We start from the raw sequence: 12,221 nt of genomic DNA on the forward strand, positions 1-12,221 counted from the left end.
CCTGATTAGAGGGGAACAATGAAAAATGCAGTGGATCTGGCCTGGATCAGATTTGAATTTGCCATAATGTGTAGGGAAGTCATGACATGTATTTATATTTATTATGGATCCCCATTAGCTGTCTCTCTGTGTGTTATAACCTGTTATAACCTGTTTGTGTCACCAGGAGGCTCTGGAGTACTTCACCAAGCAAATGAACGATGCACATCATGGAGGATGGACCACGAAGATGGACTGGATCTTCCACACTATCAGACACATGCCCAACGAACACTGACACACACACACACACCACACACACACACCTCGCAGAGAGAGAGAGAGAGAGAGTCACACACACACACACACACACACACACACACACACACACACACACACACACACACACACACACACACACACACACACACACACACACACACACAGAGAGAGAGAGAGACACACATACACACTCCTATTTGATAAGAAGGCGCAATAATCATTATGTTAGTACCAACAGTAGCTAAAACATTCTGATACAAACATTCCCCCTCCCATCAACACACCTTCTCCCTCCCATCAACACACCTTCTCCCTCCCATCAACACACCTTCTCCCTCCCATCAACACACCTTCTCCCTCCCATCAACACACCTTCTCCCTCCCATCAACACACCTTCTCCCTCCCATCAACACACCTTCTTCTTCCCATCAACACACCTTCTCCCTCCCATCAACACACCTTCTCCCTCCCATCAACACACCTTCTCCCTCCCACACCTTCTCCCTCCCATCAACACACCTTCTCCCTCCCATCAACACACCTTCTCCCTCCCATCAACACACCTTCTCCCTCCCATCAACACACCTTCTCCCTCCCATCAACACACCTTCTCCCTCCCATCAACACACCTTCTCCCTCCCATCAACACACCTTCTCCCTCCCATCAACACACCTTCTCCCTCCCATCAACACACCTTCTCCCTCCCATCAACACACCTTCTCCCTCCCATCAACACACCTTCTTCTTCCCATCAACACACCTTCCCCCTCCCATCAACACACCTTCTCCCTCCCATCAACACACCTTCTCCCTCCCATCAACACACCTTCTTCTTCCCATCAACACACCTTCTCCCTCCCATCAACACACCTTCTCCCTCCCATCAACACACCTTCTCCCTCCCATCAACACACCTTCTCCCTCCCATCAACACACCTTCTCCCTCCCATCAACACACCTTCTCCCTCCCACACCTTCTCCCTCCCATCAACACACCTTCTCCCTCCCATCAACACACCTTCTCCCTCCCATCAACACACCTTCCCCCTCCCATCAACACACCTTCTCCCTCCCATCAACACACCTTCTCCCTCCCATCAACACACCTTCTTCTTCCCATCAACACACCTTCCCCCTCCCATCAACACACCTTCTCCCTCCCATCAACACACCTTCTCCCTCCCATCAACACACCTTCTCCCTCCCATCAACACACCTTCTTCTTCCCATCAACACACCTTCTCCCTCCCATCAACACACCTTCTCCCTCCCATCAACACACCTTCTCCCTCCCATCAACACACCTTCTCCCTCCCATCAACACACCTTCTCCCTCCCATCAACACACCTTCTCCCTCCCATCAACACACCTTCTCCCTCCCATCAACACACCTTCTCCCTCCCACACCTTCTCCCTCCCATCAACACACCTTCTCCCTCCCACACCTTCCCCCTCCCATCAACACACCTTCTCCCTCCCACACCTTCTCCCTCCCATCAACACACCTTCTCCCTCCCACACCTTCCCCCTCCCCTCCCATAAACACATGTTCCCCGGGCTGTTGTGGTGACCGTATTACCGCCACATCGGAAGTCATGAGTCATGACCACAGTAAAATTCAATGGTAATCTCCTCTTATGTACTCTGGACATGTTAGACGTACCCAAATCGCTAACGACCATCAGGTCCTAACGGCCTGGTACTCAGGGCTCTATTGTCCCTCCATCAGGTCCTAAGGGCCTGGTACTCAGGGCTCTATTGTCCCTCCATCAGGTCCTAAGGGCCTGGTACTCAGGGCTCTATTGTCCCTCCATCAGGTCCTAATGACCTGGTACTCAGGGCTCTATTGTTCCTCCATCAGGTCCTAAGGGCCTGGTACTCAGGGCTCTATTGTCCCTCCATCAGGTCCTAATGACCTGGTACTCTGGGCTCTATTGTACCTCCATCAGGTCCTAATGACCTGGTACTCGGGGCTCTATTGTCCCTCCATCAGGTCCTAATGGCCTGGTACTCAGGGCTCTATTGTTCCTCCATCAGGTCCTAATGGCCTGGTACTCAGGGCTCTATTGTCCCTCCATCAGGTCCTAATGGCCTGGTACTCAGGGCTCTATTGTCCCTCCATCAGGTCCTAATGACCTGGTACTCAGGGCTCTATTGTCCCTCCATCAGGTCCTAATGGCCTGGTAATCAGGGCTCTATTGTCCCTTCATCAGGTCCTAATGACCTGGTACTCAGGGCTCTATTGTCCCTCCATCAGGTCCTAATGGCCTGGTACTCAGAGCTCTATTGTCCCTCCATCAGGTCCTAATGGCCTGGTACTCAGGGCTCTATTGTCCCTCCATCAGGTCCTAATGGCCTGGTACTCAGGGCTCTATTGTTCCTCCATCAGGTCCTAAGGGCCTGGTACTCAGGGCTCTATTGTCCCTCCATCAGGTCCTAATGGCCTGGTACTCAGGGCTCTATTGTAACGGCAACTAAAGTTGGGCTTGTATATGTGATGGATTGCAGACCAGGCAGTGTGCAGTAGACTGTATAGTTTGCAGTACGGTTAGCCTAGTTAGCTAGCTACTGCGGTTAGCCACCTAGCATGCTAGCTCGTTGAGAAACACTCAGAAGTATATTAGAGATGATTATAGGCCTACTGTATATGAGCCCAGGACCATAATAACATTTGAATTAAAATAATGATTGTTCCCTTATACAATACATAGCCTATTGCATATTACGCACGGCAGAAAAAAAACTTTAAAAAAAAATGATTTAAGATGTCTTTGGTACATAATTGGTCTATCCTATTCTCCGAAAGTAAACACATTCTAGTAACGGCCTTTCAATGTGGGTTGTATTATTATTCATCCTGGGTGGACTGGTTACCTGACGCTACACTCCGAACCTTCTATCCTGGGAGAGTACAGGCCTCGGTCATGCTGTTGGGTCATTGATTGTGCAAGGTGGCTTACAAAAGTCGGCCTACAATTATAGTGAATTTGTATTTGATTTTGAACAGCCTGGTAAAAGGGCATTTTTATACTTTCATCATTTAATAGTCTTACACATGTCCTTTAACTAGAGAATATCTCACCACTGTGTTTCTCCATCTCTTCCCTCTCTCTCCTTCAGTCCTTTCTCAAGCGTGCAGAGGGGCTGTCAACAGCTTAATTCACTATGTTTTGTTGTGAAAACATGTTACTATCGATGTTACTCCCGAACAGATTTCACTTGGTTTCCCAAATTAATCACTGGGTAGCTGCAGGAACAGGGTAGGAGAGCCCATGGCATACAGAGTACTGGGTAGCTGCAGGAACAGGGTAGGGAGAGCCCATGGCATACAGAGTACTGGGTAGGAACAGGGTAGGAGAGCCCATGGCATACAGAGTACTGGGTAGCTGCAGGAACAGGGTTGGAGAGACCATGGCATACAGAGTACTGGGTAGCTGCAGGAACAGGGTTGGAGAGCCCATGGCATACAGAGTACTGGGTAGCTGCAGGAACAGGGTTGGAGAGACCATGGCATACAGAGTACTGGGTAGCTGCAGGAACAGGGTAGGAGAGACCATGGCATACAGAGTACTGGGTAGCTGCAGGAACAGGGTTGGAGAGACCATGGCATACAGAGTACTGGGTAGCTGCAGGAACAGGGTTGGAGAGACCATGGCATACAGAGTACTGGGTAGGAAACAGGGTAGGAGAGACCATGGCATACAGAGTACTGGGTAGCTGTAGGAACAGGGTTGGAGAGCCCATGGCATACAGAGTACTGGGCAGGAACAGGGTTGGAGAGACCATGGCATACAGAGTACTGGGTAGGAACAGGGTTGGAGAGACCATGGCATACAGAGTACTGGGTAGCTGCAGGAACAGGGTTGGAGAGACCATGGCATACAGAGTACTGGGTAGGAACAGGGTTGGAGAGACCATGGCATACAGAGTACTGGGTAGCTGCAGGAACAGGGTTGGAGAGACCATGGCATACAGAGTACTGGGTAGCTGTAGGAACAGGGTAGGAGAGACCATGGCATACAGAGTACTGGGTAGCTGCAGGAACAGGGTAGGAGAGACCATGGCATACAGAGTACTGGGTAGCTGCAGGAACAGGGTAGGAGAGCCCATGGCATACAGAGTACTGGGTAGCTGCAGGAACAGGGTTGGAGAGCCCATGGCATACAGAGTACTGGGTAGCTGCAGGAACAGGGTTGGAGAGCCCATGGCATACAGAGTACTGGGTAGCTGCAGGAACAGGGTTGGAGAGACCATGGCATACAGAGTACTGGGTAGCTGCAGGAACAGGGTTGGAGAGACCATGGCATACAGAGTACTGGGTAGGAAACAGGGTAGGAGAGACCATGGCATACAGAGTACTGGGTAGCTGTAGGAACAGGGTTGGAGAGCCCATGGCATACAGAGTACTGGGCAGGAACAGGGTTGGAGAGACCATGGCATACAGAGTACTGGGTAGCTGTAGGAACAGGGTTGGAGAGCCCATGGCATACAGAGTACTGGGCAGGAACAGGGTTGGAGAGGCCATGGCATACAGAGTACTGGGTAGCTGCAGGAACAGGGTTGGAGAGACCATGGCATACAGAGTACTGGGTAGGAACAGGGTTGGAGAGACCATGGCATACAGAGTACTGGGTAGGAACAGGGTTGGAGAGACCATGGCATACAGAGTACTGGGTAGGAACAGGGTTGGAGAGACCATGGCATACAGAGTACTGGGTAGCTGCAGGAACAGGGTTGGAGAGACCATGGCATACAGAGTACTGGGCAGGAACAGGGTAGGAGAGACCATGGCATACAGAGTACTGGGTAGCTGCAGGAACAGGGTTGGAGAGACCATGGCATACAGAGTACTGGGTAGCTGCAGGAACAGGGTAGGAGAGCCCATGGCATACAGAGTACTGGGTAGGAACAGGGTAGGAGAGCCCATGGCATACAGAGTACTGGGCAGGAACAGGGTTGGAGAGGCCATGGCATACAGAGTACTGGGTAGCTGCAGGTACAGGGTAGGAGAGACCATGGCATACAGAGTACTGGGTAGGAACAGGGTAGGAGAGACCATGGCATACAGAGTACTGGGTAGCTGCAGGAACAGGGTAGGAGAGCCCATGGCATACAGAGTACTGGGTAGGAACAGGGTTGGAGAGACCATGGCATACAGAGTACTGGGTAGGAACAGGGTAGGAGAGACCATGGCATACAGAGTACTGGGTAGGAACAGGGTAGGAGAGACCATGGCATACAGAGTACTGGGTAGCTGCAGGAACAGGGTAGGAGAGACCATGGCATACATAGTACTGGGTAGCTGCAGGAACAGGGTAGGAGAGACCATGGCATACAGAGTACTGGGTAGCTGCAGGAACAGGGTAGGAGAGACCATGGCATACAGAGTACTGGGTAGGAACAGGGTTGGAGAGACCATGGCACACAGAGTACTGGGTAGGAACAGGGTTGGAGAGACCATGGTATACAGAGTACTGGGTAGCTGCAGGAACAGGGTAGGAGAGACCATGGCATACAGAGTACTGGGTAGGAACAGGGTTGGAGAGACCATGGCATACAGAGTACTGGGTAGCTGCAGGAACAGGGTAGGAGAGACCATGGCATACAGAGTACTGGGTAGGAACAGGGTAGGAGAGACCATGGCATACAGAGTACTGGGTAGCTGCAGGAACAGGGTAGGAGAGACCATGGCATACAGAGTACTGGGTAGGAACAGGGTTGGAGAGACCATGGCATACAGAGTACTGGGTAGCTGCAGGAACAGGGTTGGAGAGCCCATGGCATACAGAGTACTGGGTAGCTGTAGGAACAGGGTAGGAGAGACCATGGCATACAGAGTACTGGGTAGCTGCAGGAACAGGGTAGGAGAGACCATGGCATACAGAGTACTGGGTAGGAACAGGGTAGGAGAGACCATGGCATACAGAGTACTGGGTAGCTGCAGGAACAGGGTAGGAGAGACCATGGCATACAGAGTACTGGGTAGCTGCAGGAACAGGGTTGGAGAGACCATGGCATACAGAGTACTGGGTAGGAACAGGGTTGGAGAGACCATGGCATACAGAGTACTGGGTAGCTGCAGGAACAGGGTTGGAGAGACCATGGCATACAGAGTACTGGGTAGGAACAGGGTTGGAGAGACCATGGCGTACAGAGTACTGGGTAGCTGCAAGAACAGGGTTGGAGAGACCGTGGCATACAGAGTACTGGGTAGGAACAGGGTTGGAGAGACCATGGCGTACAGAGTACTGGGTAGCTGCAGGAACAGGGTTGGAGAGACCATGGCATACAGAGTACTGGGTAGGAACAGGGTAGGAGAGACCATGGCATACAGAGTACTGGGTAGGAACAGGGTTGGAGAGACCATGGCATACAGAGTACTGGGTAGCTGCAGGAACAGGGTTGGAGAGACCATGGCGTACAGAGTACTGGGTAGCTGTAGGAACAGGGTTGGAGAGACCATGGCATACAGAGTACTGGGTAGGATCAGGGTAGGAGAGACCATGGCATACAGAGTACTGGGTAGCTGCAGGAACAGGGTAGGAGAGACCATGGCATACAGAGTACTGGGTAGCTGCAGGAACAGAGTTGGAGAGCCCATGGCATACAGATTACTGGGTAGGAACAGGGTTGGAGAGACCATGGCATACAGAGTACTGGGTAGCTGCAGGAACAGGGTAGGAGAGACCATGGCATACAGAGTACTGGGCAGGAACAGGGTTGGAGAGACCATGGCATACAGAGTACTGGGTAGGAACAGGGTTGGAGAGACCATGGCATACAGAGTACTGGGTAGGAACAGGAACAGGGTTGGAGAGGCCATGGCATACAGAGTACTGGGTAGGAACAGGGTAGGAGAGACCATGGCATACAGAGTACTGGGTAGGAACAGGGTTGGAGAGACCATGGCATACAGAGTACTGGGTAGGAACAGGGTTGGAGAGACCATGGCATACAGAGTACTGGGTAGCTGCAGGAACAGGGTTGGAGAGGCCATGGCATACAGAGTACTGGGTAGGAACAGGGTAGGAGAGACCATGGCATACAGAGTACTGGGTAGATACAGGAACAGAGTTGGAGAGACCATGGCATACAGAGTACTGGGTAGGAACAGGGTAGGAGAGACCATGGCATACAGAGTACTGGGTAGCTGCAGGAACAGGGTTGGAGAGACCATGGCGTACAGAGTACTGGGTAGGAACAGGGTAGGAGAGACCATGGCATACAGAGTACTGGGTAGGAACAGGGTAGGAGAGACCATGGCATACAGAGTACTGGGTAGCTGCAGGAACAGGATTGGAGAGACCATGGCGTACAGAGTACTGGGTAGCTGCAGGAACAGGGTTGGAGAGACCATGGCATATAGAGTACTGGGCAGGAACAGGGTAGGAGAGACCATGGCATACAGAGTACTGGGTAGCTGCAGGAACAGGGTAGGAGAGACCATGGCATACAGAGTACTGGGTAGCTGCAAGAACAGGGTTGGAGAGACCATGGTATACAGAGTACTGGGTAGCTGCAGGAACAGGGTAGGAGAGACCATGCCATACAGAGTACTGGGTAGGAACAGGGTAGGAGAGACCATGGCATACAGAGTACTGGGTAGATACAGGAACAGGGTTGGAGAGACCATGGCATACAGAGTACTGGGTAGGAACAGGGTAGGAGAGACCATGGCATACAGAGTACTGGGTAGGAACAGGGTAGGAGAGACCATGGCATACAGAGTACTGGGCGGAATATCACCTGCTGCATAGCGAGAGGCAGTGTGCTCCTCAAACAGCGGTAGATTTAGGGAGTGAAATGTGTTCCCAGACATTTCTATATGGAATCAAGCCGTGTTGATGGGTGCCACTGAGAAGAGGATCCCAGCTGCTACTATTAACCACCTGCTCTGCTATTAAACCAGAGTAGCCTAAACCCGCGTGACTGAAGAGGAAGGAGGAGCCTCCGTTCACACGGAGGATCTGTGTTTATCCTCTTGTTCCTGGCCATTTCACAGTGGGCCATTCTAAATCTAAACTCAGTTTACATATTAGTAAAGACAAGATTACATTGAGACTAGGCTGCACACGTCCTCTCATCATGTCATCATATTTTCACCCATCACCCATCAAATCATAGTCTCAGACACACACTGTTCCTGCCTAGATAATATTACTCTCTCTCTTGGAAGACACCCAGACACACACTGTTCCTGCCTAGATAATATTACTCTCTCTCTCTCTTGGAAGAAACACACAGACACACACTGTTCCTGCCTAGATAATATTACTCTCTCTCTCTCTTGGAAGACACACACTGTTCCTGCCTAGATAATATTACTCTCTCTCTCTCTTGGAAGACACACACTGTTCCTGCCTAGATAATATTACTCTCTCTCGGAAGACCCCCAGACACACACTGTTCCTGCCTAGATAATATTACTCTCTCTCTTGGAAGACACACACAGACACACACTGTTCCTGCCTAGATAATATTACTCTCTCTCTCTTGGAAGACACACACAGACACACACTGTTCCTGCCTAGATAATATTACTCTCTCTCTCTCTTGGAAGACACACACAGACACACACTGTTCCTGCCTAGATAATATTACTCTCTCTCTCTCTTGGAAGACACACACAGACACACACTGTTCCTGCCTAGATAATATTACTCTCTCTCTCTTGGAAGACACCCAGACACACACTGTTCCTGCCTAGATAATATTACTCTCTCTCTCTCTTGGAAGACACACAGACACACACTTCCTGCCTAGATAATATTACTCTCTCTCTCTTGGAAGACACACACAGACACACACACTTCCTGCCTAGATAATATTACTCTCTCTCTCTCTTGGAAGACACACAGACACACATTGTTCCTGCCTAGATAATATTACTCTCTCTCTCTCTTGGAAGACACCCAGACACACACTGTTCCTGCCTAGATAATATTACTCTCTCTCTCTTGGAAGACACACAGACACACACAGTTCCTGCCTAGATAATATTACTCTCTCTCAGACACAATGTTAGGGTGATGGTTGATGTGAGTTAGGGTAATGATGTCAGTTAGGGTAATGTTAGGGTAATGATGTCAGTTAGGGTAATGTTGTCAGTTAGGGTAATGATGTCAGTTGGGGTAATGTTAGGGTAATGATGTCAGTTAGGGTAATGTTAGGGTAATGATGTCAGTTAGGGTAATGATGTCAGTTAGGGTAATGATGTCAGTTAGGGTAATGATGTCAGTTAGGGTAATGATGTCAGTTGGGGCAATGTTAGGGTAATGATGTCAGTTAGGGTAATGTTAGGGTAATGATGTCAGTTAGGGTAATGTTAGGGTAATGATGTCAGTTAGGGCAATGATGTCAGTTAGGGTAATGTTAGGGTAATGATGTCAGTTAGGGTAATGTTAGGGTAATGATGTCAGTTAGGGTAATGTTGTCAGTTAGGGTAATGATGTCAGTTAGGGTAATGATGTCAGTTAGGGTAATGATGTCAGTTAGGGTAATGATGTCAGTTAGGGTAATGTTAGGGTAATGATGTCAGTTAGGGTAATGATGTCAGTTAGGGTAATGTTAGGGTAATGATGTCAGTTAGGGTAATGTTAGGGTAATGATGTCAGTTAGGGTAATGTTGTCAGTTAGGGTAATGATGTCAGTTAGGGTAATGATGTCAGTTAGGGTAATGATGTCAGTTAGGGTAATGATGTCAGTTAGGGTAATGTTAGGGTAATGATGTCAGTTAGGGTAATGATGTCAGTTAGGGTAATGTTAGGGTAATGATGTCAGTTAGGGTAATGGTAGGGTAATGATGTCAGTTAGGGTAATGATGTCAGTTAGGGTAATGTTAGGGTGATGGTTGATGTCAGTTAGGGTAATGATGTCAGTTAGGGTAATGATGTCAGTTAGGGTAATGATGTCAGTTAGGGTAATGTTAGGGTAATGATGTCAGTTAGGGTAATGTTGTCAGTTAGGGTAATGATGTCAGTTAGGGTAATGTTAGGGTAATGATGTCAGTTAGGGTAATGATGTCAGTTAGGGTAATGATGTCAGTTAGGGTAATGATGTCAGTTAGGGTAATGATGTCAGTTAGGGTAATGTTGTCAGTTAGGGTAATGATGTCAGTTAGGGTAATGTTGTCAGTTAGGGTAATGATGTCAGTTAGGGTAATGATGTCAGTTAGGGTAATGATGTCAGTTAGGGTAATGTTGTCAGTTAGGGTAATGTTGTCAGTTAGGGTAATGTTAGGGTAATGTTGTCAGTTAGGGTAATGTTGTCAGTTAGGGTGATGGTGTCAGTTAGGGTAATGTTGTCAGTTAGGGTAATGTTGTCAGTTAGGGTAATGTTGTCAGTTAGGGTAATGATGTCAGTTAGGGTAATGTTAGTGTAATGATGTCAGTTAGGGTAATGATGTCAGTTAGGGTAATGATGTCAGTTAGGGTAATGATGTCAGTTAGGGTAATGTTAGGGTAATGATGTCAGTTAGGGTAATGTTGTCAGTCAGGGTAATGTTAGGGTAATGATGTCAGTTAGGGTAATGATGTCAGTTAAGGTAATGTTGTCAGTTAGGGTAATGTTGTCAGTTAGGGTAATGATGTCAGTTAGGGTAATGTTAGGGTAATGATGTCAGTTAGGGTAATGATGTCAGTTAAGGTAATGTTGTCAGTTAGGGTAATGTTGTCAGTTAGGGTAATGATGTCAGTTAGGGTAATGTTAGGGTAATGATGTCAGTTAGGGTAATGTTAAGGTAATGTTGTCAGTTAGGGTAATGTTGTCAGTTAGGGTAATGATGTCAGTTAGGGTAATGATGTCAGTTAGGGTAATGTTAGGGTAATGATGTCAGTTAGGGTAATGGTGGTAGAAGTCGTAGAGAGGGGATGTATTGAGAGATTGTTTAGAGAGGATGGATGGTGGGTGTTGTGTAGGTTGTCGCTCGGGTCGTTTTTTGATCCTCAGGGTTTGGCAAAGGTCAAAGGTTGCTGCCGCAACAAAGCCAAAGGCATCATGGGAAAATATCTGACTTGCACTGAAACAGAAAATAATGTTGAGAAGATAAACTTAATCATGATCGTCTCTCGATCATCTTCCTGATCAGTTTAATATAAAAGCCTTTCTGTCCTTGTTTGAGAGACTGTGTTCGACTTGACCCAGCGTTATTGATAACCAGGGTATTGATAACTAGGGTATTGATAACCAGGGTATTGATAACCAGGGTATTGATAACCAGGGTATTGATAACCAGGGTATTGATAACTAGGGTATTGATAACCAGGGTATTGATAACCAGGGTATTGATAACCAGGGTATTGATAACTAGGGTATTGATAACCAGGGTATTGATAACTAGGGTATTGATAACTAGGGTATTGATAACCAGGGTATTGATTACCAGGGTATTGATTACCAGGGTATTGATAACTAGGGTATTGATAACCAGGGTATTGATAACCAGGGTATTGATAACCAGGGTATTGATAACCAGGGTATTGATTACCAGGGTATTGATAACCAGGGTATTGATAACTAGGGTATTGATAACTAGGGTATTGATAACCAGGGTATTGATAACCAGGGTATTGATTACCAGGAGACTGAAGGAGTCACTGTGAGTGCAGTAAGCTCTGCACACAACACACAGAACTTAACTAGTCCCCCATCCCACAACTAACTTAACTAGTCCCCCATTCCACAACTCACTTAACTAGTTCCCCATTCCACAGCTAACTTTACTAGTCAATAGTCAGCGGGTCTAAACTAGTCAGGACGGGTCTAACCAGAGGATTTTCTGTAAACTCGTCTACGTTAAAGTCCTGTGTGTCCTGCGTGTGAGAGCTCTGTCAATATGAATAACGTTATCAGGGATGTCATTCTGACAATCTCAGAGATACCTTACGAGGTCAACAATTAATAAGGTTTTCTGACTAAACTCAACCGTGATATTGTAGATATGAGTTATTTAAAATCCT

At 48.0% G+C, this 12,221-nt stretch overlaps 1 protein-coding gene across 2 annotated transcripts in view; it reads left to right on the forward strand.

Annotated features, from left to right (window-relative positions):
• LOC129866024 (phosphatidylinositol 4,5-bisphosphate 3-kinase catalytic subunit alpha isoform-like) overlaps window positions 1–12,221 on the forward strand; it is a 127,328-nt gene that overhangs the window by 114,432 nt on the left and 675 nt on the right. Inside the window, exon 25 of one of the 2 annotated variants that reach the window (XR_008761463.1) lies at window positions 167–249. Coding sequence is in view for 1 of the 2 variants with exons in the window: in XM_055939160.1 (XP_055795135.1) it covers window positions 167–277 (111 nt within the window). In the remaining variant the exon portion in view is untranslated. Of the gene's footprint in view, window positions 1–166 lie in introns of both variants that reach the window. The other variant, XM_055939160.1, reaches the window with a different exon arrangement.

This window comes from Salvelinus fontinalis, chromosome 11 (assembly GCF_029448725.1).
Source record: "Salvelinus fontinalis isolate EN_2023a chromosome 11, ASM2944872v1, whole genome shotgun sequence".
NCBI classification, from domain to species: Eukaryota; Metazoa; Chordata; class Actinopteri; order Salmoniformes; family Salmonidae; genus Salvelinus; species Salvelinus fontinalis.